Below are 25,848 nucleotides of genomic sequence, written 5' to 3'. Positions count from 1 at the left end.
TGCATGGCAGACGACCGCACTCCTCTGAGGCTGGAGGGACGACTGGCCAGCTGGCTCTGCTCTGAGGCTCCATATTTGTTTCAGTGTTCTCTCCTTCCACACTGTACTTTGAAGACAGAATCAAAAATTACAATGTGCTCACCCAGAGACGCACACCTCCCCACACACACAATAATTTTATAAAGCAGCTGCCCCACACTGTAGGGCAAAGATGACTCATTGTTGTTGCCATGGAAGTGCAGGAGCTGATGCTCCCGCCTTGGGACCCTCACTTCCTGTCACATCAGGTTTTACCACGTCCAGATTTCCTCTCTGCCTGAGAAAGGAAGATTAGAGAGCTATCAGGGTTGTTTTTTCATCAAGAAACACACAATTCTTGCTACTTCACTTTGTCTCTTTCTCAGAACCACAACTGAATGAATGCATTCATCATTTTTTCTTACATGTGACACCTTACAGGATACTTGTCATTCCACACTTGCTAAGTCTGAATCCACCCTCCTTTATTTTATCCAAGCAAGTACATGAACATGTTTGGCAGCGGATATGTTGTTCTGAAGAAGTCCCTCTCTTATTGGGAGGGTGATTTTGTCCTCCATGAAGGTTTTTATTGTTTTGCTGATTGCTCTAAATCTCTTGTTGGAAACATCATTCTTTAACTGAGATTACCACGCTGATCCTCCCTCACAGCTCATTCTTTCCACAGTGTTTTGCCTTCTCTTCCTTGGAGTTCAATTTCTAGTTTAGCAAGTGAAAGCACAGTCATATTTTTGTGTCTTTTGAGTCCTGTGCTTACACTGAGAATAGTGCATGTATGTGCCTGTGTATCTGAACGCAGAAATGCACTCTGGGAATCCCTACAGCTGCTGCCTGGTAGCAGAAGGGTGGGTCACCTCTGTCAGCACAAGCAGGAATGCTCTGCAAACTCAGCATTTTATCCATACACACACACACACACACACACACACACAGGGCGTCTCAGTAGTAACAGTATGTGAATATAGTTGACATACTCACATGTCATTTTTCATACGTAGGTTGGACTCATCATTCTAAAAGGGACTCAGCTAAGGACTAAACCAGCAAGCAGTTAGGTCTGCTTTATGGCTTCAGTAATAAAAACTGTGTTAATGTCACATGTGGAATGAAATCTGTATAAATGATTAGCAGGTCTCCTGCAGGAAAAATTCTTTTCAAGCACATCTGTGCATAGTTTGAACAAAGGTTCTTGAGTTTGTACGGCAGGTGGTTTGATTTAAAGGAGGAGGCAAATACTCAAGTGTTCATGTGTACAGATTTTGTAGCTCAAGTATGGAATTTTTCTGTTGTCAGTTTGTTTTAACTTTCCACATCCTACTCTCTCAAACTTTTTATACCTTTAGGTGTTTTAGTTTTTCCTCTGTAACATCTGGGGACATACAAAGACTGTTTTCAATCTGTGTTTTACATTAATGATGATGAAACCTGAGCACTCATTGCTAACTCATTATGTTTTTCTGTCTCTTTTTATTTCTTTGCAGAAGAGGTCGACTATGCTAACTTTGGCACCAACACAATAACACGCAAGAAGAAGGCAGTGGTCGCACTGCGCAACAACGATGTCAACCGCAAGCGGCCACACATCCGCATTGGCATGCCCCAGGACTTCCGGCCTGTCTCCTCCATCATTGATGTGGACATCCTGCCTGAATCTCACCGTCGTGTCCGACTGTATCGTCACGGCTCAGACAAACCTTTGGGTTTTTACATCAGAGATGGAACCAGCGTACGGGTGACACCACACGGGCTGGAGAAAGTCCCCGGCATCTTCATATCCCGGCTGGTGCCTGGAGGGCTGGCGGAAAGCACTGGGCTGCTGGCAGTTAATGATGAGGTGCTGGAGGTGAATGGCATTGAGGTGACCGGAAAGTCCTTGGATCAGGTAACGGATATGATGATTGCCAACAGCCACAACCTGATCGTAACTGTCAAACCAGTGAACCAGCGCAACAATGTGGTGCGCAGCAGCAGGATCTCGGGCAGCTCAGGCCAATCGTCTGATAGCAGCGGATCAACTGGTTACCCAAGTCTGTCAGTGGCCTCAGTGGGAGTGACGTCCTCTGGAGCACACGGGTACCAAGACGACTTGGAGAGCGACGAAGAGGCAGATATCGTCATTGAGAGCAGCCTCAAGCGGCCATCTCAGAGGTCCAATGCTTCCCTGGCATCCAGTGTGTCTCGCACACACCAGCAGACACCAACGACAGTTTCGGGCCCGGCAGCACCTCCAAGCCCTCCCACACGTCCTTCATCGGTAGTCTCCACTGCCTCCTTCCACTCCCAGCCGAGCCTCAATGGAGGGTCCCATCACCACCACCACCATCATCACCAGCAACAACACAGCAGCCTCAGCTACCAGCTCCACAGAGACCTGAACCTTCAGCACAATCCACACCATCAGTCCCAGCACAGTCACCACCACGTACAGCCTCCGCATCACAGTAGCAACCCGGCCCTCCGCCACAGCAACGGCAGCCTGCACAAAATCCTCAGCTCCCTGAAAACGGACCCACGACACAGTCTTGCACTGCCCAGGGGAGGGGTGGAGGAGGATGGCACCGTCATAACCCTATAATACTTGTAAACACACACTCAGAGACATAAACATCCCAAACTGCTCAGAGACTTAAACTGGAACACCAGGCCGGATAAATATGAGAGCAAGTGGGTTTTGTCAGATACTAATTTTGTAACTTCTGTTTGTTTTTACAAGATAACTGAAAATAGGAAGTTGCAAGCCAGGATACAAGGAAAAAGTATTGTATATATTTCTTTGTATTTTTAAAGTTGTTTTTTGTCTTACATGAAAAGATTTGTACGTATGTATGTAATAAGCATCGGATCAAATAACTGATTTTAGACAAGTCCACTGTATTCCTAGAGTTCTGAATGTGCCTACAGCTTGATATCTTCTGTTAGTGACCACTTTTATTAAGATCCTTTCATTCTTATTACTGGGACCAACTTGGGGTTGCTTATGGATGTTTTTAAAGAGTAAATCTATATTTCGTATATTCTGATAAATGCTGTTTAGAGTATGTTTTTTTTAATAGTTCTTTTATGCATTGATGATTGCGATCAAATCCTTGTATCTGTTCCAATAAATTATTCTGTCTCACAATTTTGCAAACTAGAAATGTGATGTTTTGTTTCAGCATTTATTGGATTGTATTGTGTAATTTAAAAGCCACTGATTCCTTATTTGTATGTCTGTCTTAGCTGTTCTACTCTCATTTTAATAGCCACAACTATTAAACTTGTAAGGATGAAGATTATAGTTTAATTCTGGAGATACAACAACTTTACTGGCTACATTAGGTTCTTCACAACAGAAAATGGTCAGTGATGTATCACAACTTGCATTTGGCTTAAAAGGTTGACAGTGACCATAAAGTTTTCACTGACAAATGAACATTTTTGTGATTCTATTTGCCTTAGTTTAATGACAATTCAAATCCCCAATTTCATCACTTAGTCACACTTGTGGGTGCATAAATTTGCTGTAATTCGATTTGTTCCACCAAACTTTTGTAGCAAAGAAGAACATTGTCTTCTAAACATGCAGAACCAAAAGTCAAAGCTGTTCTCTACACTCTTTGCTGACAGTCAACAGAACAAATAATCACGGCAGACACTGACATTCCCATCTGGAGACCGGGAATGCAAAACCATAAAACATATCATATGCGGTGTGACTTAGGTTTTTCTGGAAATTACTGGTTGTGCTATTATGATTCTGCAGCTAAAGCAAAACTGTGAAGATATTTTGACCTCAGTACCTACAGCAAACTAAGTAAAACTACGCTTATTACTCACAATATGTTTATTCAAAGATAACAAATAATTAAGAGCAATTTCATCATCACTTTAACTTCACCCCAGGCATTCAAATCTGCTGCTTAGTGCACCAAGCCCACTCTTGTTACAGGCAATAATCAAGTTTAGTGGAAGTGGGTAAGACACAATGTTCAAGTTTCAACACAAAATCATTTGCTCTAGACATCAAAAAGGGAAGACAGACTGTTTGAAGGCTGAATTCCCCTTTTTTAGACACAGCTCGTTTTTTATCAACCTCTGGCTGTTGAATGCAGCTAATTTATCTGACCTGGACATGCAGAAGGAATGCAGTTTTGTCCTAGGTCAGCGGCCCTCCAGCAGCAAGAAACTCATTTCACCTATCTGCTAATGCATGTTTGTCTGCTGTGTTTACTCAGAATGCCACACTGCTCAAACAGCTAATCACTCATTGACACCCAGCTGGTCTGCTTTGGCTGTAGTCTACTCTGCCAAGCAGCAGATTGGGAGTTTAGTGAGAGACCCAAACTCCTATCAGTCACACAGTCAATCTTTGCTATCAGTGACTTAACACTGACTCTCAATCATGTGCCAACCTGCTCATCTGGCTGGGATGCAAGCGCTGACTGATTAAAGTTGTCAAAGTCTTGTTAAATAATAAAATAAAAGGAAAATTAAAAATTTAAAGTGGAATAAATGCTCAAGCGCAGACTAGCCATTTAGTGCCACCCATACCTGACCAAAGGTGTACTTTACTTTTAGGGAAATTCACTGCACCTTCTCTCCAATAAACTGCTTTGACGGATAATCCATTCTATTAGATTTTGTATGTTGAAAGGCTCTATACCCAATGTTACAGTTTATTCATGTGCATCAGACCTCAAGTCAATAGCCATGCAGTAACTCTGGCTGCCATCTACTGGCCGAGATTGCAATGACAACGTATGTCATGAAATGTGCAACACAGGCAATGAGCATCGGTGTAACAAAGTATTCACGTCTGTATTTCATAATTGATAGGACAATAATATCTAACGATGATTCATCCAAGAGTGAAAGTAAAAGGAGTTAAAATGCCTTTGTAATCATGACATGAAATTACTTATTCCAAACCATAAGACGCATCACCATCATTTTCTGCCTCCTGTTTCAAAGATAAGGTGTTTGCAGATTACTGGCTTGACATCTCTTCTGACACCATCTCTAATGAAAGATAGTCCCATTAAATTCCATTCAGTACATGGCTTTTCATCAATTGATTTTTGATTAAACATCCAAGTTGCAGATTCATATCGCAGTGTTTGTTAGTATCTTTCTGCTTTTGATTTGCTCAGGGGTTAGAAATATGTCTTTTGTTTGTTTGTTTGTTTGTTTTTACTTTAATCATACCTCTACCGAACATTTATAGTGGGCTATAAAAAACACTTTTGCAACGCTTTATTGTGAGGTGCACTACTTTGACTCTTACGAGCCACCATAGGCTGCACAACACACGTGATTTGTCCAGTCAGTTGACAAGGCAAAACACGGCAGTAGATCAGAGAGAGCGAAGTGAGACATGGACTACCGTCAGATTGACAGGGTGGGCCTTTTGTCCCCCCTGGAGGAGTCCAGCGCTGAGATAAGCAGAGACAGCGGCATCGTCTCCCAAAGTGCGAGCAGTTTGTCCATGGTGAGCGAAATCCTCAGCAGCGGCACCGTGTCGCAGAGTCCCAGCTTTGGCGCGGCAGCTAACGTTATCTCCCAAAGCCCGAGCCTCAACGAAGCATCAGAGCCCGGGACAACCGACCAGCACGACCCGGAGGAGGATGACGAAGTCCTGAGACACACCGCCCTCAGCTACTCCTCGTACATCAGGGCGACAGCTGGAGAGGAGGTTTGTGCTGTTGACTCTCATATAAGAGCTAGCTACCAAGTCATTGTAAAACACTATATTGTAGGTTAACTACGTTAGCCCTTTGTGGTATCACTTTCTGTTAAGGCACCGTTTATAAAGACTCTGTAAGCTGTATTAATGACTCTATTAATGGTTACCAAATCTTTTCCTAATCCTTTATAGATCAGTTTTAAGCCATTAATAACATCTTTTGGGTTGCCAGGTTGTGGGAAATCCACCTCCTGCATCACACTTGGTTTGTCTTCATCACTAGTGAGACCCCTCCAGCGGTCTGTTTGACCTCCTCCCACCTGGGAAAGGCTGGTAGCACATCTGGACCAAAATCCATTTGGCTTAAAAACTGTTGAAAACTTCTTATTGACATTTACAATCGCAGAACCACAGAAACCCAAGACCCTGTATTAACCCGCAGAGTTGGGTTCAGACTGTATTTGTGGAACGGACTATGTTTTTGTAGGCTTTCCTTATGATGGCCAACTGACTAGCTTGTTGTCATTCCTGAGTTGACATTAACTGGATATGCATGATACCAGGGAGTTTACAAAGAAGCTGAATGAGCTAACTGGTTCTGTGGGAAGACAAAGGCCCCTGTGTTTTGGCCATGTGCTCCTTGCTGACACAATTTAAGAGCATTTTACTGAATTCCAGCTTAAAGTGGTGCATGGGACTGAATTTGAAGTGCACAACAACTGTCACACAAGTCCCCAGCTGGCTCAGTTCATTCAGTGTGTAATCATTAGCTTTAGTTTCCACATAGTTTGTATGTGTGTGACATTTTACAACAATTTCTTTCAATAATTTCTCTTCTAGATCCTGTGTTTGGAGAAGAGCTTGGAAGAAATGCTGACAAGAGTAGATGAGTTTGTTGGAATGCTGGATATGGTAAGCTAGGTCAGGCCATGAAACAGTGAAAGACTATGTGTTATTATTAAGATTATTAATAACTATTATTAATACACTATATCTCATTTTATATCTCTTGCATCCTTACATCTATCACCTTCCATCCTTGTTTTGTCTCCAGATCCGCAATGATACCTCGCAGATAGTAAATGAAAATCTACCTCAGATCCAACAGAAGTCTGATGAAATGAGACAAATATATAGAAGAATTGATAAGCTGGAGGTAAGTGACTGTTTTAAATTTTCAAGCTTGAAGGGGTTAATACTGCATTATATAAAATATTTTGTTTGATGCTCTTCTAATGCACACTTGATCCAGTGAATGGTCTCCTGTGACCAAAGCAAACTATGCTAGTAAGGACTGTGAATTGAATGTAACATAAAACCTGTGATATGATGTGTTGGAATCAGGATTTATGTGTAGTGTTTGTATTTATAATTAAGTATGCAATATATCTTCCTCACAAGAAGAGGAAGTGTTAGAGCTGTTATAAACTAATCAATTTTTGTGGGACTGCCCACTGTTTTCAATAATGGAAGTAAACACTGACCTTGGAGTGATCTGTGTTCTTGTTTTCAAATGCTAATAATTCACACACACTGAGAGGCTAATTGAGACAGAAGCCAACTTGCCATAACATAATAATTGTAAACCTAGTGAAGTAGGAAATACTGATTTATATTTGTTCATTTATATTATTATATATATTTTTAATTAACTAGAAGTAGTTAAATCTTCTCTCTCTGCTTGCGATTTAAAAACATTTGTATAAAAGCTAAAACCTTTACAAGTGGTTTTATACTGACTCTTGGCACAATAAACAAGTGCCTGTATGACCTAATTAAGCCTTTTGTTTTACATTTGTGCAGTGTTATTTTTGCTTGAATTAAGTTTACTGGTGCAAAATAATTTTGATTTTTCAGGGGTTTTTTTTTTATATTTTTATTCTGGTGTTCCTACAGGCCTTTGTAAAGATGGTGGGAGCCAATGTCAGCGCCATGGAGGAGCAAGTCACACAGGCAGAGGGAGAAGTAGGAACACTACCGGGTGCTTTCAAGAAGATCCTCCGCACAATGAGTGTCCCAGGCTTCTTAAATGTAAGAGCTCCTTCATGTGTTTGTGTTTTTTTATCGTCAAATCGCTTTGTTAATATCTATGAATTTCATTAGTTCTCATGTTAAAAGAACACATATGGTGTGTTTCTCTTCTCTTTTCTACCACTGTGCTGAACACACCTGAGGCCATTTTCCTAGTTAACATATGTGAAATTGTTGTCAGTGATTGTTCCTAATTCCACACAATTGTGGAACTAACATTGATATGTGTCTGTTCATTGACAGAAACCGGCCAGCCCTAGAAGACCAGCACCACATCAGCGTCAAGAGATCCCCAGCGTGTTCCGGACAGATGATTATTTCACGTCACAGCCAGAACAGTGACACAAGAGAACATTAAACACATATCTTGGTTCTAACCTCAGAGGCCTGTTTGGGTGAAACTGTAGAGACAACTTTTACTGCCATCCATTGCAAGAGGATCTATTGGTGCAGTGGCCTCAACAAAGCAATAGTAGCCTTTCTGAACAAGTCGGTGGAAGTCAAGTGTGTGAAGATACTCTGCTTCTTTGAGTGTCATTTTCCTGGCAGCAACAAGCACTGAACTGTAGCTAAATGATTTTAAAAGTGCCTAAATGGGTCTTATTTCTGTCAGTCTTGTTTTCACTAATTGTGAAGAAAACCATGTCAGCTGTTAAATGTGACTAGTCAGGAGGACATAGTCATCCCACTGTAGAGAAGGTACAATCGAAAGAGCTGTAAAGATCTTAAAAATGTATTATACAAAGAATTAACCCAGCTTTCTTTTTATAAATTACATTCCTGTTACTAGTGTTTGTAAAAACCTGCACGCTCTTATGAATTAATCTGTATTTCTAATGTCTTATCACTCTCCCCCAGCAATATTGATCTCATCCAGTTAAGCATTTAGTGTCTTCCATTTCAAAATATTCACTTTATTCCTAGCCTGATGCTACTGGATATGGATGACAGCCATTGATGTGGGGCTACATCTTCAATGGCACCTTTTTCAACGAAAAAAAAAAAGCACACTACTGATGAATTGTGTTACTTTTACAAATCAGACTATCTGATGAATCAAAGTTTGGGCCAGTGATGAAGCTGTGAGTCAGTTTTGTAACAATAGCTGGAGGAAAGTTGGATCTTGTCCTTGGGAGAAAACCATATCTTAGAAATGTGATGTGGCCCTTACCCTGCCAACAAGGTCTAATCAGTAATGGTTACAGCTGTAATTCATTATTCGATTCATTATTTGCCAAAATAGTTAGAAATAACAATGTTTCATTTACAGGTTGATTTTGTTTTACGTTTTTAAAATAATCATTAAAGATTTATTTGAGACAACTTCTTTGTTGCATGTCCCATTATTAGTATTTTCTCTCAGTAGTGGTCATAATGGCTTTTAGCTTAAAAATACTTTGAGAATTATGGCCCTGAGTCATTTTTTCAGGCAGCCTTCATCTCAAGTCTTCATAAAAGTCCAGCATCTTCTACTAGGACTGTCAGACCTACATACCAACCATCTGTAACGGTATATCTCCTATGTACAGTACAATAGATGGGGGTCCGTAGTCGAGGAGGAAGAGCTCCTGACAGGCAGAACCCAGGGCAAAGATCGAGGCATTTTCATTGGTCAGCTTGCAGGTGACGTCGTGGGTTTGTCATAACTCAGAGGAAGCGGGAACTCCATCAGCCTCGATTTGACTGGACTTGTTTCCACGCTGGCTGATTCGCTGATTGAAAAAGTAAGTTAAAAGTTGTAACACGATAAAGTACTCTTCTTGAGTTAAAGGCTTTTCAGAGATTATAACGTCGGGCACGTGATCATAGCAGTAGTAGTTGTAACACAGCTTTTTTAAGCGAGTGTAACGATGGTATGAAATGCTAAATAATAAAATGGCTCCGATAGAAAGCCAGTGTGCTAAGGGCAAAGTTAGCCGTAAGTTGCTGGTTAACTTATGGCGGTGGCCCCCTGTATTGAACAGTTGCACTAGTTCGGTAGTAACTTTTAAATGAAAATGCACTGATATGACCTGGGCCGATTACGAGCAGCAACGCTGACAACTCATTGCGTGACTAGTGATAGTTTCACAATACAAGTTTAGCGATATAAGTTTGGATTTTTGTTTTTTGTCTTTGGCGTAATTTCCATTAGCAGGGATAAAACTAGGGCTGCAACTAACTATTTATTTGATTGAAAAATGATTGAAACGATCAACTTATTGATTAATTGACTAATCACTGCAGCTCTAAATAAAACACTAAACTTAAATGAGTTTGTTTCCCCAAGTGTCCATTTACAATTACATTACTCTGCAGAACAGCTAATTGAGTACATCTGTAAAACATATATCAGATATCTTTTTGTTCAGGGTGGGAATGATCTATGCAAATTATAAATCAGACGACCATCTTCACAATAAACCTCTCACCAAACCTCTCATATGTTTCCCATGATGTATGAAACCTATTTAATGGTCCTCCCAAAGCTGTTTTATTGTATTAATGTCCTCCTTTTAATGTCTTTGTGAAAATGTAGTTGAAATTGTCCACTGACTGGGAAGGTTGCCAGAAAATGCACATTCATAAAGTTGTAATTTAATCCAGATGTCAATACACAGTTGTCACACTGCCAGTTACGTCACGACCATCTATTAATTCACAAACCGCATTATATGTTATGTGATCATAACTGAAGTACTTTATTTTTACATCCTTAGTGTATATAAAGTACAGCACTAACTAAGGGGTGGTTAAAAATCTTGCACTGGAGAATGTGTTCATCAGCATGAGTTCACTGACAACCTGCAGTCAACCACATCTCTGACTGCCAGCTAATAAAAAAAACTCTTTACCCTTTCAGATCCAAAGCTTAACACATGGCTTGTGAAAAGGAAATATGGCAAAAGATTGGAGAGGGCTTTGTCCAAGAATATTACAACCAGTTTGACAATACCAACAGGATGGGACTGGGTAACCTTTATGTACGTTTCCTCACTGTCCAATTATTGTTTTGTTTTGCTGCAGCTACAACATCACTGATATTTTGCTGCAAAACAAATTGCATCTAACTAAACATTTATGATTAATGTGAAAAAAACGTTTTTGCTTAGTCTCCTGATGCTTGTTTGACATGGGAAGGATCACCTTTTCAAGGGAGAGAGGCCATTGCAGGCAAACTAGCAGTGAGTATCTTAATTGGTTAATATTAAAAACAATCCACAAAGAAATGGTGGACATGTGTTCTTTGAGTTATAATAATAATATTGCTTCCAATCCACAGAACTTGCCTTTCAAGCGTATAAAGCACATTATCACAGAGCAGGACTTTCAACCCACGGTAGATAGTTGTATCCTCATCATGGTGTTTGGACAGTTACAGGTAAGCTGATAGATTTTAGTTTATAAGCCTTGGTTTGCAACGTATCCACAGATATACAACCTGCATTATATTTGTGCTTTAATGCAGGCTAACCTAGCCTTGACTTTTTTGTTGTTTGTTTTTACCCATTATTTATCTATCATCCTGTACACCTGCTTCATCTGATTGTCACTGCTAACTGCTTCAAAACATTTGGGTAGAATAGATTTCAAAATAGAGCAAAGCCTTTTTATATACATCAGATGCCCTTGTCCTCCTTAACAGTCTGATCATCTTTGTTTTATAGTTTGTTTTCTCATCACTGTGCCCACTAACATTTTCTCCAACAGGTAGACGATGACCCACCAATGGCCTTCCATCAAGTGTTTATGCTGAGGTCCCAAAACTGTGCATGGGCTTGCTCAAACGATGTGTTCCGGTTGGGGATACATAACATTCCAGTGTAGCAATTTGGATTTGCTGGCTCCTGCACACTGACATCCAGCTCTGAATTCATGCTGTCATCATTGAAAATGCAAGGAATTATATGCAAAGTTCCTCCATGTTTATAATACATCTATAAGAATGCTGTCTTGTATTAGAGATGTCAAATTACATTCCTTTCCAATAAAAGAATTTATTAGTCTGAACTAATGCTCCCTTTTCTGACAGCTGTATTTTCTTCTTTTACTCATCTTGCTCGTGACCAAGACTGCAGCATGATGACTAATACTTAAAGTGTAGTGAGTGGGATCCAGCAGAGAGTGAGAGAGAGTTGAGAGTGTGAAGTTGACTCAGTCATCCCCAGAAATTTCACCAAGGCAGATTTTGTGGTTTTGTAACGTGGTATTTCTTGTGTGTGAGCGCTAGGGGCGCTATACGCTGCACTGAATGTGTCAGTTTAAAAGGTTCAACCAACAAAGGTACAGCTGCATCTACATACGGTTATGGCAAGAAGGACGAGCTAGAAGAACCAAAGTCAGCCCTGCGAATGACACCGACGGCGAAAAAACTGTCCTCTCGGGAAATGGATCTAATGAATATAAGTCGTCCGTCTGATGACCTTACACAGTCGGTAAGCAGCTAGCATTTAGCCACCGCATTTAATTCATATAGGGGGGACGTAAAATAAGAATTACGAACATATTCGTCCAACTGTCAGATTTCTCGTTTGTGTTAACGTTATCTGTAAAAGCACAGGGTCAACTGGCTTTGTGAAAATCAAAGTTTTGGCTACATGAATGTACTGCACATGTAAGGTGTATGGCTAAAATTATTTTAAAACTAGGTTCGTCTGCTCGTGTTGGCTAACACAGTGATGTGAATGGCGATGTTCGATACAACACAACCGCTGACAATACAGAGCTAAAAAAAATGTTCAAAACGGTTGATGGAAGGTGACCAGATAATTGTTTTCAGTGTTAACACTTAATAAAAACAACTCTGAGCATGTTATTATGATATGTCTTTGTCGTTACGAGTTGATAATGCGCAAGCGCAATGGCAGCTTTTGTAATTAAAGGCACAATCCGTAAAATAAGCCGTCTAAACCAATGTCAGGGATACTACCGAACCCCTATTCAGTGTTTAAAAACAGATCAGGAAAACATACCAAACTACATGTGAGGTGAAAATATATGTGCTTACTTAATTAATTACTGTTTACTTACTGGGCTCTGACTTTCTGTAGAATGGCTTCAAAGATAAAGATCCAGACTGCCAAAGTGGTTCAGACACAGAGGAAGAACCGTTGCTCAGAGAAAACCCCAGACGGTTTGTCATCTTCCCCATCCAGTACCCCGACATCTGGAAGATGTACAAGCAGGCGCAAGCCTCTTTCTGGACGGTGGAGGAGGTGGGTATAGCAATTTTGGTATTTTGATGACTACCTTAAGGAGAAAATATACAAATAAGTTATATATGAAAAAAATAAACCTTTCGGTTACTGAGTAGTTGCTTTTTGTTTCAGATAAACTGCCACTGTATACATACATCTACAAATCTAATAATAATCTATGAAACAGACAGGTTTACTTCTCATGTTGTGTCTTTCAGGTTGATCTATCCAAAGACCTGGCACACTGGGACCGCTTGAAACCCGAAGAGAAACATTTCATCTCCCATGTCCTCGCCTTCTTTGCTGCCAGTGATGGCATCGTCAATGAGAACCTGGTGAGAGAGGTGTTAGGGGGATGTCACTCAGCTGTAACAGATGTTTTATAGCTTGTAGGTCTCTACAGAGAACACATGATGTAATATTTCTTTAATATACCCATTACAAGAGCTCACAGATTCAGAGCCTGTAATGGCAGCCAAATTAGATGTTGCTTATCTTCCATATAATCACTTATAAATATATTTTGCCACAGCCAAAATGTACTGATTTTAAAATCACCTAACTGATCATCATACACAATGTGTTTGATAGCATAAAGAGTGTAAATGGCAACCTGACTGAAAACTTGGTTTACTTAGTGAGCCATATCACATCTATGAGTCCTACATGATCTAATTACAATTTTGAACTAAGTTATATTTTTGCATATAATTAAGTGCCAGGATAACATTTTTTTAATTTACATTTTATCTTACAGGTGCAGAGGTTTAGCCAGGAGGTGCAGCTCCCTGAAGCACGCTCCTTCTACAGCTTCCAGATCCTCATAGAGACTGTTCATTCAGAGATGTATAGCATGCTCATCAACACTTACATTAGGGACCTGAAGGACAGGTCAGTAGCTTATTCATCTAGTTCTTTCTTGTGGTGGTTCAGTGGGTTTGTCTAACTTTAGATTCAAACAGGTTCCTTCCAGGTTCCTTTCTTTGTAAACTTTTGGATTTATTACTAATTTTTGCATTTACTGTGGCATGTGAGAATATGAATTCTGATGCCATTGCAATGTGAGACATCTTTGATATGTTGAGTTAATGAACAACAGCAGAATATTTTAATAAAAAGACACAACATAGTCTGATGTAGGAACATAGTCACACCAAGTCAGTATAAATAATCTCTAAATACAGTATTGTAATGGTTAGGTAGTAAAGATAATGTGTCTCAAACTTGGCCCCTTTGGAGCAAGTGCATAACCATGAACAGACTAATTCTTGTCTAATTTTCTGAAGATTCAAAACAAACTGTAAGACCTGCACCTGTTTATCACAGGATAAGTCTACAATATTTTGCTGCAATTTCAGTTGCATTCCCAGCTGCAGGAGCTTTGATGTGCCTACAGACAGTTTCACACATCAACAGGCTATTTACTATGCCTTTTTTAAGTACAGAGACTCAATGTTTTATTGTTCTGCAACATGCATCTTTTTGCATTCATTTTATCCAGCACCATCAGAAGTTCTGCAATATATAATGTTTATGTTTGTAAGTAAACAAAAAAAAAACTGTCAACATAGTTCAGTATTGTATATCAAAGATAAAAACTTAGTTTTCTAGTGCTTAGTGCTTCATAAGCCCTATTTTTGTTTTGTATGTTTTTTACTAGTAATATTAAATGTTTCTTAATCATTTATGTCTGTTTTAGGGACTATTTGTTTAACGCCATTCAGACCATGCCCTGTGTGAAACGAAAAGCAGACTGGGCCCTGCAGTGGATAAATGACAGCAAATCCACATTTGGTAAGGAAGACATGATATTAAAATCATAGTGTTGTAGATGGAATAGAATGAGTAGTTCTGGCCTAGTGGCGTTGTTGTGGGGTTAATAATAGATTTGACACTGACTTTATTCCCCTCAGGCGAGCGAATTGTGGCTTTTGCAGCTGTGGAGGGAATCTTCTTCTCTGGCTCATTCGCTGCCATCTATTGGCTCAAGAAGAGAGGCCTAATGCCCGGGCTTACTTATTCCAATGAGCTGATAAGCAGGGATGAGGTGAGAGGAATTCAAAAACTAAAAGAGCTGTTGTCTAATTTGTTGAAAGGTCCACTTAACTTTGAGGGCAGTTGTAAAAAAATACAGTAACAATCATGTTGTGGTAAAAATGCATGTTTGATCTTAGGTTACGCAATATATATTTCTGAACACAGGTGTGGAGCTTACATTTTACTTTCCAAATTACATTTTAACATGACATCTTGCTACACTTAAAATACAACTTAGAAATCTTATTCAGTTCTCTTGCACAACACTGTTGTTGAACATTTATCTTGGATCATTTTTGTCTGACACACCTGCGTTGAGGTTTGGCAGTGCCAGTTTTTCCTGTCATTTCAGGTCACTCACCTGTTTACCGAGGTTACCATACTGCATTACTGTGTGCATTTCCTGTAATGTGCTTTTCAGCTTTCCCACCCACACTTTAAATAATATCAGAGTAGCTATGGTGCTCCTGGGTCAGTTTGGGTAGCAAATATGGTCACAGTTTGCACATGTAAACAATGAAAGGTTGATTTTCTCTGTTTTAATATCAACTATGCTAACATCTATATTGATGTGTTACCTAGGGCCTGCACTGTAACTTTGCCTGCCTGCTGTACAGCTACCTGGTGAGAAAGCCATCAGAGGACAGAGTGAAGGACATCATCACCAAAGCTGTTAGCATTGAGCAGGTAAGCTAGTACTGGAAGATATACGCCCGGCCCACACTATTTCATTATGAATTGTAGCACACAGCACATACAGTCTATGCTTGTTCTTACTGTCCAGTTTGTCTTGATTTTAAAAGACCACAGTCTTAATAGAACATAACATTTCTATAAATAAATAAACATATCCTGTTTGGTGATGCAGGAGTTTTTGACAGAGGCCTTGCCAGTGGATCTCATTGGAATCAACAGCTGTCTGATGAAACAGTACATCGAGTTTGTGGCTGACCGGCTTCTCACTGACCTCGGACTGGCTAAGGTAATTCTATTTAAATTTTCATTAAGAATAGCCCAAATAGTGATTTCTAATTTATTTTTACTATGATAGTTATGCTGTTAAAGTATCCCCTGAAGCCTCACTGTCATATTCCAAGCCATATTCTTGCCATAAGTTATTTTCCCATAATCAATCACAGTATGTAAATGAATGCTATTTTTTTGTTAACTGTTTGTAACAGTTTGAAATAACTTTAATTTCCTTCTCTTTTTCAAGGTTTACCAAGCAGAGAATCCTTTCGACTTCATGGAGTCCATTTCACTAGAGGGGAAAACCAACTTCTTTGAGAAACGAGTAGCAGAGTATCAGAGATTTGGAGTTATGTCGAGCATGATGGACTGTGAATTCACATTAGATGCAGACTTCTGAAACTGAGATGACATTCAGTTACATGCCTGTTACATTTGACCTATATATTTATTTGTTTTATACAGTTGTTGGCAAGAGAAACCCCAACAGATTAAAGCAACATTAGTTGGAATTACATCTTGAGTAATTAATTAGCAACTAATACAGTTTGCAAAGTGGAAAAAAGTTCAGATAATGCCTATTTTTGACAGTGCAGAACAGGTAAACCCCCAGTTTTGGTTAATAACAATAATATAAATATAAATATGAAAAAATGAGTGAGGTGACAAGGAGCAGCTATTTTGTTACTTCATTTTACACTAAAAAAATAAATAACTAAATTCTATTTTATTGAGTGTACAGGTCTGGGTGCTGGCTTACATGGTGAACGGTTTTAGGATTTTGTCATTTTTAATGTAAAATAAAATTTTCTAAAATAAAAGTAATATGTTTGTTGTAATTAGATTAATTTGTGAGGAATCACATTTTCATTCACCAGCCATATTTGTGTGAGTAGTTGTAGTGGTTAACATGGTTTAACTACGTTATTTAGCTATTAGCAAATCCCTGAATCTAGCTCATATAGTTGATTTCCAAACGGCCAGTATAAAGAAATATTTACATTTCTATACTGCTAACTTGTTTCACTGAGATTTCTCACAATAGCCAGATTAGATTAGCCACTCCTCCGTTAGCATACGGATGCAGGCAATGATAGCTAACAGTTAGCTAGTGTTTTCGCAATTTGGAAAGATGGCTGGGGACATGCAAGGTTTTGCGCTGGAAAAAGCAGAACTGCTTTCCAGCCGTTTGAAGGAGCTTCTGTCTTCGGGACAAGGATATGTTCGGGCTCAGTTCGGGGTGGATTTGGGTCTGAAGCCCGAGCTGTACCCGACGTGGGTCATCCTGACTACGGCGGCAGCGGGTCTGCTGCTGCTGTTCTGTCTGTCCTGGGCCGCCGTCTGTGGCGGTCTGCTCGTCGGGAAAAAGCGAGGATCCCCTGTCACCGAAAGCAGAGCTGAACCCGTCAAGGCCACTTTTGCTAAAACGGCGAAACCAGAAGAGCAGAAGAAGAGGAACAAAAAGAAAACGCTTGAAAAGGTAGCGGAGGCAGCGTTAACGAGCCGTTGCATCACGGTGGCTCAGTCAAAATAAGTGCGTCTGTTCAGCGGTGTCGAGAAATCACTGACGCTAAACAAGTGTTCACTCAGGCAGCTCAATTTATTACACCTTTATCCCCACTGACATTTTATCAGAAAGAGCCGCTGAGTTTAACGTTAACGTTCGTTAGCTAGCTAACTTGGCTATTCACACACACCATGAATTCTCATTAGCATTGACACATATTGCTTACACACATTAAACTACCCAGGGTCAAACCTGTGACCTAGTTACAAATGACAAAAGAAAGACCAAAGAAACAATGAATCGCTGTGTCTAGTTTAGAAAACGATGCTAACTAGCTGCTCGTGTAGCTAGCTGACACGCCACAAACGACAGTTATCGTAAACTAGTTAAAACAAGATGGAGCACTATCTAGCTTCTCATGTCCGAACAATAAACTCTTGAATAACGTGACAATGGCAAGGTGTTGTCACATCTGCGAACGAGGTTATCTTATATTTAAGAAGCTGTTTATTCAGACTAATGCTAATAACTTAAAAGCTTACGTACAGGACTATGTGAGCCGCTCAATCCACAGCCAAACGTCTTTGCAGTTTGGTGTTTTTAGTAGTTTTAGAAATATAACGTTAAATTGATATTTGCCCCCCCCCCCCCCCAAAAAAAACTATGCAACAGTTTGAAGGTACGTTTTTGAAGTGCACTGCGAACTCAGATATAGCGCAATGATTCATCTTGAAACGAAACGTTTGCAGTATTACTGGATCATCACGTTGTTTGTGTGATGTCTGTCTTTCTCCCCCAGAAGACTCAGTCCAATGGGCAACCAGTAGCTGTAGCTCAGGAGCAAGTCAAAGCGACTGAGGTGGTTTCCAAGGTGTCCCCACAGACCAAAACTGAGAAGGTTTGAGCTTAGTTTTTGTGAAACGCTGCTGAAGCCCTACTCTCACTCCTTGTCAGATTTGCCAGTATGACAAGGCTTCAGTGTATAACTAAGCTACGTGATTGCCATTTGTGTAACTTTTTTTTTTTTTTGTAGTTCCATGCTCCACTTCAATGTAAATTTTTCTCTGCCCACAGGTCCATGAGGTACAGGCCCCAGTACAGGTGAAAAAGAACAAGAAGAAACCCAAGACAGATGTGAAACCAGTTCAGCATGTGTCTACAAATGAGGGGAAGGAACCTGATGATGGTAAGACTCAACATTTGTAGGGGAAATGTCATAACTACCCATTTTCAAACTAACTGTTCAGTTACACCCAGTGCACCCATTATTCAGTTTTCCTGTTGTAACGAGGCTCTTGGATAAATAATCAACTAGTGTGCATATGACCATCCAGCTTAAAATACGTGTTTATCATCATAAAAACACGCACAGCAAGACACCTAACCATTTGTTGTTGTTTTTTGGGGTCTGCTAGGTGCATGGGAGACCAAAGTCAGTAACCGAGAGAAGAGGCAGCAGCGCAGAAAGGACAAGGGCCCTGAGGACTCTGGTAGCTCAGGCGGGGTGGAGGCCCCCAAAACCCATGTGATTCCACCTGTAGCCACAGCAACTACCCACACCAAGAAGAACAGAGGAAGCCACGGTATTCATCTAGCAAGGATGTGTAGATGTTAGATGTGCGTAGATGATAGAATATAGGGATTTTGTGTTATATGCAGGGCTGGAAAAGTAATCAAAAGCTTAGGCCTATCATTAAAATATGATGGAAATGTAGTTTCACTCAAAATGCCTAGACAACTTATGTAATCAACATTTTTGGACATACATTGTTAACACAGGGAAATCTTATATGGCATGTACTGGCTTGTTGGGAACAGTTCACTCATACTCAAAAACTAGAATGATCTAGGAATGTTGACTTTTACTTAAGCATAGTCTTTTTTCCCCACACTTTGTTTCAGAGTCACTATCTTCAAGAACCACGGGAAAGGGGGATACAGCCAGTGCAGCTGGTAAAGACAGACCTGAAGTTTTTTTTGTGTGACTGAGATAACAGAACTTTATTAATTCCCCTTTTCCATAACTGCCTTCTTTGTTTCCCTGAGTAAAGGTTTGTTAATATCTTAAAGCTGCTTATAAAGCATTGATCTGAACTCTAAAATCTGATTTATATTGACTAAAATCCAGAATCCACTTCACAAAAAGTTGTTGCTAGTTGACCAAACTGCAACATTCTTGACTCTCTGTCTTCCCATGTGTCTGCTTCCTCAGTGTCCTCCAGCTGGAGAGAGGAGCCTTCAGTAAACGGTGTGGGATGGACTGACATTTCCTTGAAGCACCCCGGTCAGATGGGTGCTGTGGAGGGAACCAAGTGGAGTAACATAACCACAGCTCCACATTACAGAGCCCCAACCGAGCCCCAGCGCTGGGCACAGGAGACGCAAGGTAGCACATGGGCAGACCTTTCTACACCACAAATATAACCAGTGATAGCAATAGTAACAGCATAGTCCAAAGTCAAAAGGCCCTGTCCAAGTGGGCCATCTGCTGGGACAAAGTGGTATTGCAAGAAGAAGGAAAATTGGTTAGGAGTGGTGGCTCAACAAAGACATCCTGACTATAAATACTTAACAGTTTTATAAGGTGACATATCCTGAGAGGACATGAAAACCAAATTAAGATGTCATGTTTATTGTGATTTGGATGTAAACAATGATTCAGTCAGTTCTGATGTCTGTGGAGGTGTCTTCCAGTCTTAAAATACTGTTTGCCTGAACAGCATTCCAACTAAATCTGTCTTTCTGTGTTCTCCTGCCAGCAGCGTGGACTGGCATTGATGGTCGGATAAAGACTGACCTGAACCCTGTATCCTTCTCCATGCGGAGACTAAACACCACAGGTTGGTATTGAGATTAACTGCCAGCTTTATCGTCTCATCTGCGTGGTTTGTTTGTTTACTTCAGTCATAGCTGGTTTAGTGATTTTACATCCCCCCCGTCTCTCGTAGACCCAGTATCAAATTCAACTGATCTGCAGTGGACGAAACACCCAGATGTTGACGATGAATGGTCTGGATTCAGTGAGTGTTTCAGCAGCCCATCCCACACCCTTCTAAACAACTGCTGCTTGTTCAAAAAGAAAGAGACTGCATTTAAGATTTTTCTGCATCTAACTTCCATCCTGCTGATGTTCATTTTTCAGATGGGATGGCAGCAGCTGACCCCACCTCTGACTGGAATGCTCCAGCAGAGCACTGGGGAAACTATGAAGAGCCTCCTGTATTGGTGACACCAGCCCCTACACTGAAGGAACAGCCTGTCCCTAACAAGGTCTTGCTCAATCTGCTGTACACTTCTCATAAACATGATAGTGTTGATAACACTAGCAATTTTAGCAATTCTGTGTTCTGAGCATTCATCCCATTTCTCTTACCAGAATATAAGTGAGCCTAGTTTTCAACATAAATAATTTGATTGTCTGTTTTTATTATGTCAGGTGTCAGAGGATGAGAAGGACACCGAGGATCCCTCTGGGGGAGCAGCCAAATCCAAGAAGAAGAGGAAAAAGAAGAAGAAAACAGAAGAGGAGGCTGCATCCGAGGCTCAGGCAAGAAAACGGATTCTCAAGTTGACAGATGAATATTTTGCACAAGAGTATACAACTGTTATATTGTATACATTTTCCCTGTTTTGGATAACGTCATGAAGTCAGTTGTTTGATTGTAGGTGGTGAGCACAGCACCCCTGGTCAATGCAGTGCCCAAACCCCAAGAGATTCCCGTGCTGGCCTCCAAAAAGCAGAATCCCAGCATATCCTCCTCCCAGAGTAGGTTTGATTCAGAATCTGCGTTTACTCACTGTGGGGAAAGAAGTCAGAGTGGAACTAAATGTTCCAACTGTAAATCAATTGATCAATCAATAGTGGTATAGTATCTTTCATACAGGTTATTGCAGTGCTTCACAGGTGGTTGATTAACCTGATAATAAGACAGAACAAGTGTAGGTCTATATCAAATAAGAAGATGCTGCAAATTATGCCCATCTGTTCAATAGGGTTAATATGGAGATAGTGCTAAATACAATTTTTTAATTTTTACTCTTATTTTTTTAATCTACTTGCAGAGAAGTCTGAGCAGATTGTGGAGCCTCCGAAACCCAACCAGAAGAAAAAGGTGCGAAGAGAGACATGAAGTCACATCACAGGTCCAAACGAAGCATATGCAAAAGATTGTTAAACGTGTCACATGCAATAATTACCAGGTACAGAGTTTCTTTCAGAGATACATTTAACAGTTTATCATTTACCGAAACAAAAAGTCAACAAGCAGTGGATATCGCCTGCTTGGCTAAATATAGTGATGAAATGTGGTCCTGTGGACCGAAATCTTAACTACTTTGCACTATTCGCTGCACTGCAACCAGAGTGGAGTTTCAGGACAGGTAGACTTGCAGTGGAGGTACGTGTTTATGTAATTCTTTTTTAATCACATCAAAAGTGTTTTGTTTTTTTTGCTCCCCAAGAGTTTATGTTTATGATCGTTGACCCAAGCAACATAAACAGGTTTTCTTTATTTTTATATTTAGGATAATTTAAAGTTACAAGTTACGTTTTTACTCCCCAGAATATTGCACTTTGTTTTCTTTGTCATGCTGCTGCCCATTTATCAAGTACTGAATGCCAGTGCTAGTCTCAAATCCGTCTTAAAAGATTAGTTTGGATTTTTAAAAAGTTTTCTTTTAGTACAACTCTATCATACTGTACGTATGTTGAAAGAGCTATGGGTCACATCATTGCTCCTCTTCATTCTGGGTGTGAAGTGATGCGCTCATAGAGTAGCTGCAATGTAAGAGACGGGAGAACAAAAATCCACGCTGCTCCTTTTTTGCAAAAATGCATCCTCCATGTTCAAGCAAAGCTACAGTAATATGAGGCTTCAACTAAGTCATTTTTTAAGTGTTCTTAGGGGCTTTTTGTACCTTTATGTTGATAGGACAGTCAGAGAGAGACAGGAAATAGGGAGCGAGAGAGAGAGAGGAATGACAGGCAGCAGGGTAGAATCGAACCCTGGGCCGCTGCAGGGAGGACTATAGCCTCAGTTCATGGGGCGTCTGCTCTACTGAGTGAGTGAGACAACACCCCGAACTAAGTCATTTTTAACCAGACTGATGAATTTTTTTGCTGAGCTGTGGTAGAGGGATACATCCTGGTTGTGGCATGTAGGTTTGTTGCTGGGACAAAACAGATGTGACTGTGAGGACAAATGTACCCACTTGATGTGGCTATTCCCAGCTTAGGCTGAACTTGAGAATGCATTTTTGTACAGCACAGACTATTTTATATCCCATTTTTTAAAAGTGTTGGCACCCTACAAAGATACTGATACACAACTACTATGAGCAAGTCATTTTTACAGCTATCCATAACACTTTCACCATACATATGACAGAGACAGACTTGAAAAAATCCAAACTTGATCTTGAAAGTAATATTCCTTGAAATCCCTCCTTTGAGTACAGCTGGCTGCCTGGAGGCTGTTTAGTTTGTAAAAGCACCTTTATGAAGAATGGCAGCTGTGGACTGGTTGAATTCCATGTCGGTCACAGTAGTGGGAAGTTTCACGGCATTAAAAAGATATCTTGGCACAGGAACTTCTCCTCACACCACCCCTACAGTGTAATCCACCTTTTCGCTGTCCGTTGGTGTGATAGTATGTTCCAAACACCTGCAGTTTTGTCAAAATATGGTTAAATACACTACTGCCCTGAGCTTCAGAGTTTTAGGCAGAGTGACAGCAAGACACTGAGGTTTTGTATTTCACCATATTTTGTTGAAACTATGATGAAAACTTGGAGCAAACTGACAGTTGCTGATTCATCAGTCATGTATCAGATGAGATAATTTTCCTCAAAGACAATGCTAAATTTAAAATTTAGGCATAGTAAACTGATTCTGGATTGACACTGGGCCTATTAAGTAGAGAGCACAGTAACTGAAATGAGCCACCAGGAGGCACTGTAATGTGAAGTTAAGGCAGTGGGATTATCCCATAAAGCAGTAGCACTATTGAGTATTGTCCCTTTTCTTTTATCATTCTGAACGTGTCTGTCTTTATCTGACTGGACTGTGCGTTGATTATTTTGGAGACTTAATTGTCCCTTCTGCATCTTTATAATTTTTTAAAAATGCATTATCTTCCTGTTTTTGTGCTAGAAAAAGCCATGCCATATGTACAGATTGTAAGGGCTTTTTCCGGTTCTGTGATTGCACTGTGCAAAAGGCTGTATTGAGTTCCTTTTGATGTCAATGAATTGTTTTCTACTACCTTTTTGCGGAATGTGAAATGTGTAACTTTTTTTGGTTTGTACCTGACTTCCAGGATCTATGGGCTGGGGGGGCGGGGGGTTGACGTAAATTGAGAATGGAAAAAAAACAAATATGATATGGGGCAGCTTTAATTCCACATCAAAGTTGGTTTTAAACAATACACACACACACACACACAATTACACATACATAAAAGGAATTTAATTCCATTGCCTTAACCTGTAGATGTATAGCATTGGCTTCCTTTTTTTATAGTTTCCATCTAATTGCAAGTTTTGATGTCAGAATTAATTTTATCTTGCATGACTTTGATAATAGTACTTGTGTACATGAAATTAAATGAATGATCTCTTGCTTTAACTGTCAGTACTTGGTCCTGGAGTACCACTCAGTGTATATACTGTAATAGCTTTTTTTTAAGGAGACAAATTGCAGCTTTTCTGTGGGCATCCAATTCAACAGACATTAACAAGAATCTGTTATAGGTTGGTTAAGAGCCTTAGTGCATCAAGGTGTTGATCAGCTGGTGGTGGTGCATAATTGTTGGTAGACCTGATAGAACAAATTGATATGTTGCCGTGGCTTCAGGTGCCCTTTTCTTGTTTAATTTGTACTGATTAAGATGATTCAATCAATGTATTTATATACTTGTCTCTAGGAAATGGTTTTTGTGAATGATTTTGTTTATTGATGAGATACAAATGATATTTCTATGTTTGTTTGGTAAAGATGAAAAATAAATGAGAAATGCTTGATATGACCTTATCATAGAGTTGTAATATTGTGTTTCTAGGGGGAACATTTTCTTGAGGCATGAAACATAAAGCAACACAACAGCAAAGTTTCTTATTTTGCCAGGAAGCTACTTTTTAAATGTAGTTTCTTCAGTGGTGATAGAAACTGTTTATGTCTCCAAATGAAACAAGAATGAAAATAACTAAAAAGACAAATATTGTAGAACTCAACGATAAAATTTTTACTTACTTAAAGATTACATTGACCGCAACAACAACCAGAGCTCTTCAGCCAAGACATAGTTATTACTTTTACTTATGTTTTCATGCCTAGCTAAACTTCAAATATGAATTAAAAGCATATTCTTTTAGCATAATTCTCCACAACCAATACTCACTACACTACTTCTTCCCTGTCCACTGGCACCTTGTTTTCACATTTTCTGTCAAACTAATCCTATATGCTTTGGTGCAAATCTGTGTCAGCAGCCAGGCCTGTGGTAGGCCCCAGTTGCAGTGACCTTCCTGAGGCCAAACCACTGCCCCAGTCAATGTGGCGAGGCAGTCGCGTGGCACGCTTACAGAGCCTGACCTCCTTCGCCCCATCTCTCTCTCCATCCCTTATCTCTCAGTTCATTTCGGATTTACCAGCTTTTAATCTCTCACAATCTCTGGCTCACTCTCCATTCACCTTCACTTCAGCAGGATATCATGGTTTTTTTTTCATTCCTCACTGCTCGGGGATTGTTGTGCTCATTGTTTTTTCTTGTTTGTTTGAATGAGAGGCAGATATGTTAATGATGGAGGTCAGAGCCCTCTCTACATTTACACAAATATGTCTGTTTAATAATTGAAATGCTCACTGTGGCTGTTGTATGGAAAATATTTTCGGCTGGGAAACTGGACTGTCAGTTTGAGATCTCCACATCAAATTGTATTCCAACATTTAAAGAGGTGGCAGTCTGGTCAGTATTAAGTCATGGCAGGGGAGGAAAATCCCCTAATGTGACGATGATACAGTCCACTCACCACAGCTTAGAGCTGTGGTCACTGGCCCATCTGTCAGGCTCGGTCTGGGATATTTCTACAGATACAGAGAGTTTCTTGTTGTAACACTTCAATAAAACACATCCATCAATTGAGACGTGTTTTCAACGAGACAATACTACTATTGTGGATAGCATATGACTATTTCTGTGTCAATCAACTGCTATCAAGAATAAATAGATATTATAGCCATATTATCTTGGTACTGACTGGGCAATCTGCCTACTTTTAACCCTGTGAGACCTGAACTATGAAAGAATGGTCAGAAAATTCTAATTTTTCAAATATGAACTCTTTATTTGTCCCTTTGACAAAATGTAAAAAAAAAAAATTAAAAAAAAAAAATTCTAAGTATATTTTTTGTTTGTATCACACATGTC

General features: G+C 40.0%; 5 protein-coding genes and 1 long non-coding RNA gene across 8 annotated transcripts in view; 5 read left to right on the top strand and 1 right to left on the bottom strand.

Moving 5' to 3' along the window:
* pard6gb (par-6 family cell polarity regulator gamma b) overlaps positions 1 to 3,160 on the top strand; it is a 30,367-nt gene extending 27,207 nt beyond the window's left edge. Inside the window, exon 3 of the mRNA XM_041054102.1 lies at positions 1,521 to 3,160. Coding sequence (XP_040910036.1) covers positions 1,521 to 2,614 — 1,094 coding nt within the window. The 3' untranslated portion in view covers positions 2,615 to 3,160. The remainder of the gene's footprint in view (positions 1 to 1,520) is intronic.
* On the bottom strand, positions 1 to 13,194 carry LOC121192417. The gene is made up of 3 exons (XR_005895191.1): positions 13,107 to 13,194; positions 12,743 to 12,961; positions 1 to 316 (listed from the first exon to the last, which is right to left on the bottom strand). It is a non-coding gene; the product is annotated as an uncharacterized LOC121192417 (long non-coding RNA).
* bloc1s4 (biogenesis of lysosomal organelles complex-1, subunit 4, cappuccino) lies at positions 5,361 to 9,055 on the top strand. The gene is made up of 5 exons (XM_041054105.1): positions 5,361 to 5,710; positions 6,542 to 6,613; positions 6,756 to 6,857; positions 7,598 to 7,732; positions 7,976 to 9,055. Exons 1-5 carry the CDS (start codon positions 5,393 to 5,395, stop codon positions 8,072 to 8,074), a joined length of 726 nt encoding a protein of 241 aa, XP_040910039.1. The 5' UTR covers positions 5,361 to 5,392; the 3' UTR covers positions 8,075 to 9,055.
* Positions 9,348 to 11,720, top strand: LOC121192416 (nuclear transport factor 2-like). The gene is made up of 5 exons (XM_041054106.1): positions 9,348 to 9,456; positions 10,575 to 10,695; positions 10,825 to 10,896; positions 10,995 to 11,093; positions 11,423 to 11,720. Exons 2-5 carry the CDS (start codon positions 10,591 to 10,593, stop codon positions 11,537 to 11,539), a joined length of 393 nt encoding a protein of 130 aa, XP_040910040.1. The 5' UTR covers positions 9,348 to 9,456; positions 10,575 to 10,590; the 3' UTR covers positions 11,540 to 11,720.
* Positions 11,966 to 16,736, top strand: rrm2b (ribonucleotide reductase M2 b). Its single transcript, XM_041054104.1, has 9 exons — positions 11,966 to 12,147; positions 12,763 to 12,927; positions 13,128 to 13,244; positions 13,667 to 13,800; positions 14,609 to 14,703; positions 14,823 to 14,956; positions 15,529 to 15,633; positions 15,815 to 15,928; positions 16,163 to 16,736. Exons 1-9 carry the CDS (start codon positions 12,064 to 12,066, stop codon positions 16,313 to 16,315), a joined length of 1,101 nt encoding a protein of 366 aa, XP_040910038.1. The 5' UTR covers positions 11,966 to 12,063; the 3' UTR covers positions 16,316 to 16,736.
* Positions 16,737 to 16,995: 259 nt separating this feature from the next.
* mtdha (metadherin a) lies at positions 16,996 to 24,452 on the top strand. 3 transcript variants are annotated; one of them, XM_041054101.1, is made up of 12 exons: positions 16,996 to 17,395; positions 18,225 to 18,320; positions 18,497 to 18,608; positions 18,838 to 19,005; positions 19,325 to 19,375; positions 19,635 to 19,808; positions 20,182 to 20,262; positions 20,371 to 20,442; positions 20,565 to 20,692; positions 20,859 to 20,969; positions 21,089 to 21,188; positions 21,485 to 24,452. In XM_041054101.1, the coding sequence occupies exons 1-12, from the start codon at positions 17,048 to 17,050 to the stop codon at positions 21,550 to 21,552; spliced, it is 1,509 nt and encodes a 502-aa protein (XP_040910035.1). In that variant the 5' UTR covers positions 16,996 to 17,047; the 3' UTR covers positions 21,553 to 24,452. The 3 variants fall into 3 exon arrangements, with proteins under 3 accessions (XP_040910035.1, XP_040910034.1, XP_040910033.1); XM_041054100.1 differs by having other exon boundaries at positions 18,222 to 18,320; positions 20,185 to 20,262; XM_041054099.1 differs by having other exon boundaries at positions 18,222 to 18,320.
* Positions 24,453 to 25,848: the final 1,396 nt, after the last annotated feature.

This window comes from Toxotes jaculatrix, chromosome 13, assembly GCF_017976425.1.
Source record: "Toxotes jaculatrix isolate fToxJac2 chromosome 13, fToxJac2.pri, whole genome shotgun sequence".
Classification (NCBI taxonomy): Eukaryota; Metazoa; Chordata; class Actinopteri; family Toxotidae; genus Toxotes; species Toxotes jaculatrix.
Note: the sequence above shows the minus strand (reverse complement) of the source record. Positions and strands in the feature narration are given on the sequence as shown.

Excerpts from the sequence above, each read along its gene's own strand:
- bloc1s4 (XM_041054105.1), top strand. The coding sequence starts at position 5,393 with ATGGACTACCGTCAGATTGACAGGGTGGGCCTTTTGTCCCCCCTGGAG. Across the intron at positions 5,711-6,541 it reads GGGCGACAGCTGGAGAGGAG|ATCCTGTGTTTGGAGAAGAG; the intron begins GTTTGTGCTGTT and ends TTTCTCTTCTAG. Across the intron at positions 7,733-7,975 it reads GTGTCCCAGGCTTCTTAAAT|AAACCGGCCAGCCCTAGAAG; the intron begins GTAAGAGCTCCT and ends GTTCATTGACAG.
- LOC121192416 (XM_041054106.1), top strand. The coding sequence starts at position 10,591 with ATGGCTTGTGAAAAGGAAATATGGCAAAAGATTGGAGAGGGCTTTGTC. Across the intron at positions 10,696-10,824 it reads TGGGACTGGGTAACCTTTAT|TCTCCTGATGCTTGTTTGAC; the intron begins GTACGTTTCCTC and ends GTTTTTGCTTAG. Across the intron at positions 10,897-10,994 it reads CCATTGCAGGCAAACTAGCA|AACTTGCCTTTCAAGCGTAT; the intron begins GTGAGTATCTTA and ends TCCAATCCACAG.
- rrm2b (XM_041054104.1), top strand. The coding sequence starts at position 12,064 with ATGACACCGACGGCGAAAAAACTGTCCTCTCGGGAAATGGATCTAATG. Across the intron at positions 12,928-13,127 it reads CTTTCTGGACGGTGGAGGAG|GTTGATCTATCCAAAGACCT; the intron begins GTGGGTATAGCA and ends TGTGTCTTTCAG. Across the intron at positions 14,704-14,822 it reads TGACAGCAAATCCACATTTG|GCGAGCGAATTGTGGCTTTT; the intron begins GTAAGGAAGACA and ends TATTCCCCTCAG.
- mtdha (XM_041054099.1), top strand. The coding sequence starts at position 17,048 with ATGGCTGGGGACATGCAAGGTTTTGCGCTGGAAAAAGCAGAACTGCTT. Across the intron at positions 18,609-18,837 it reads GGGGAAGGAACCTGATGATG|GTGCATGGGAGACCAAAGTC; the intron begins GTAAGACTCAAC and ends GGGGTCTGCTAG. Across the intron at positions 20,263-20,370 it reads GCGGAGACTAAACACCACAG|ACCCAGTATCAAATTCAACT; the intron begins GTTGGTATTGAG and ends CGTCTCTCGTAG.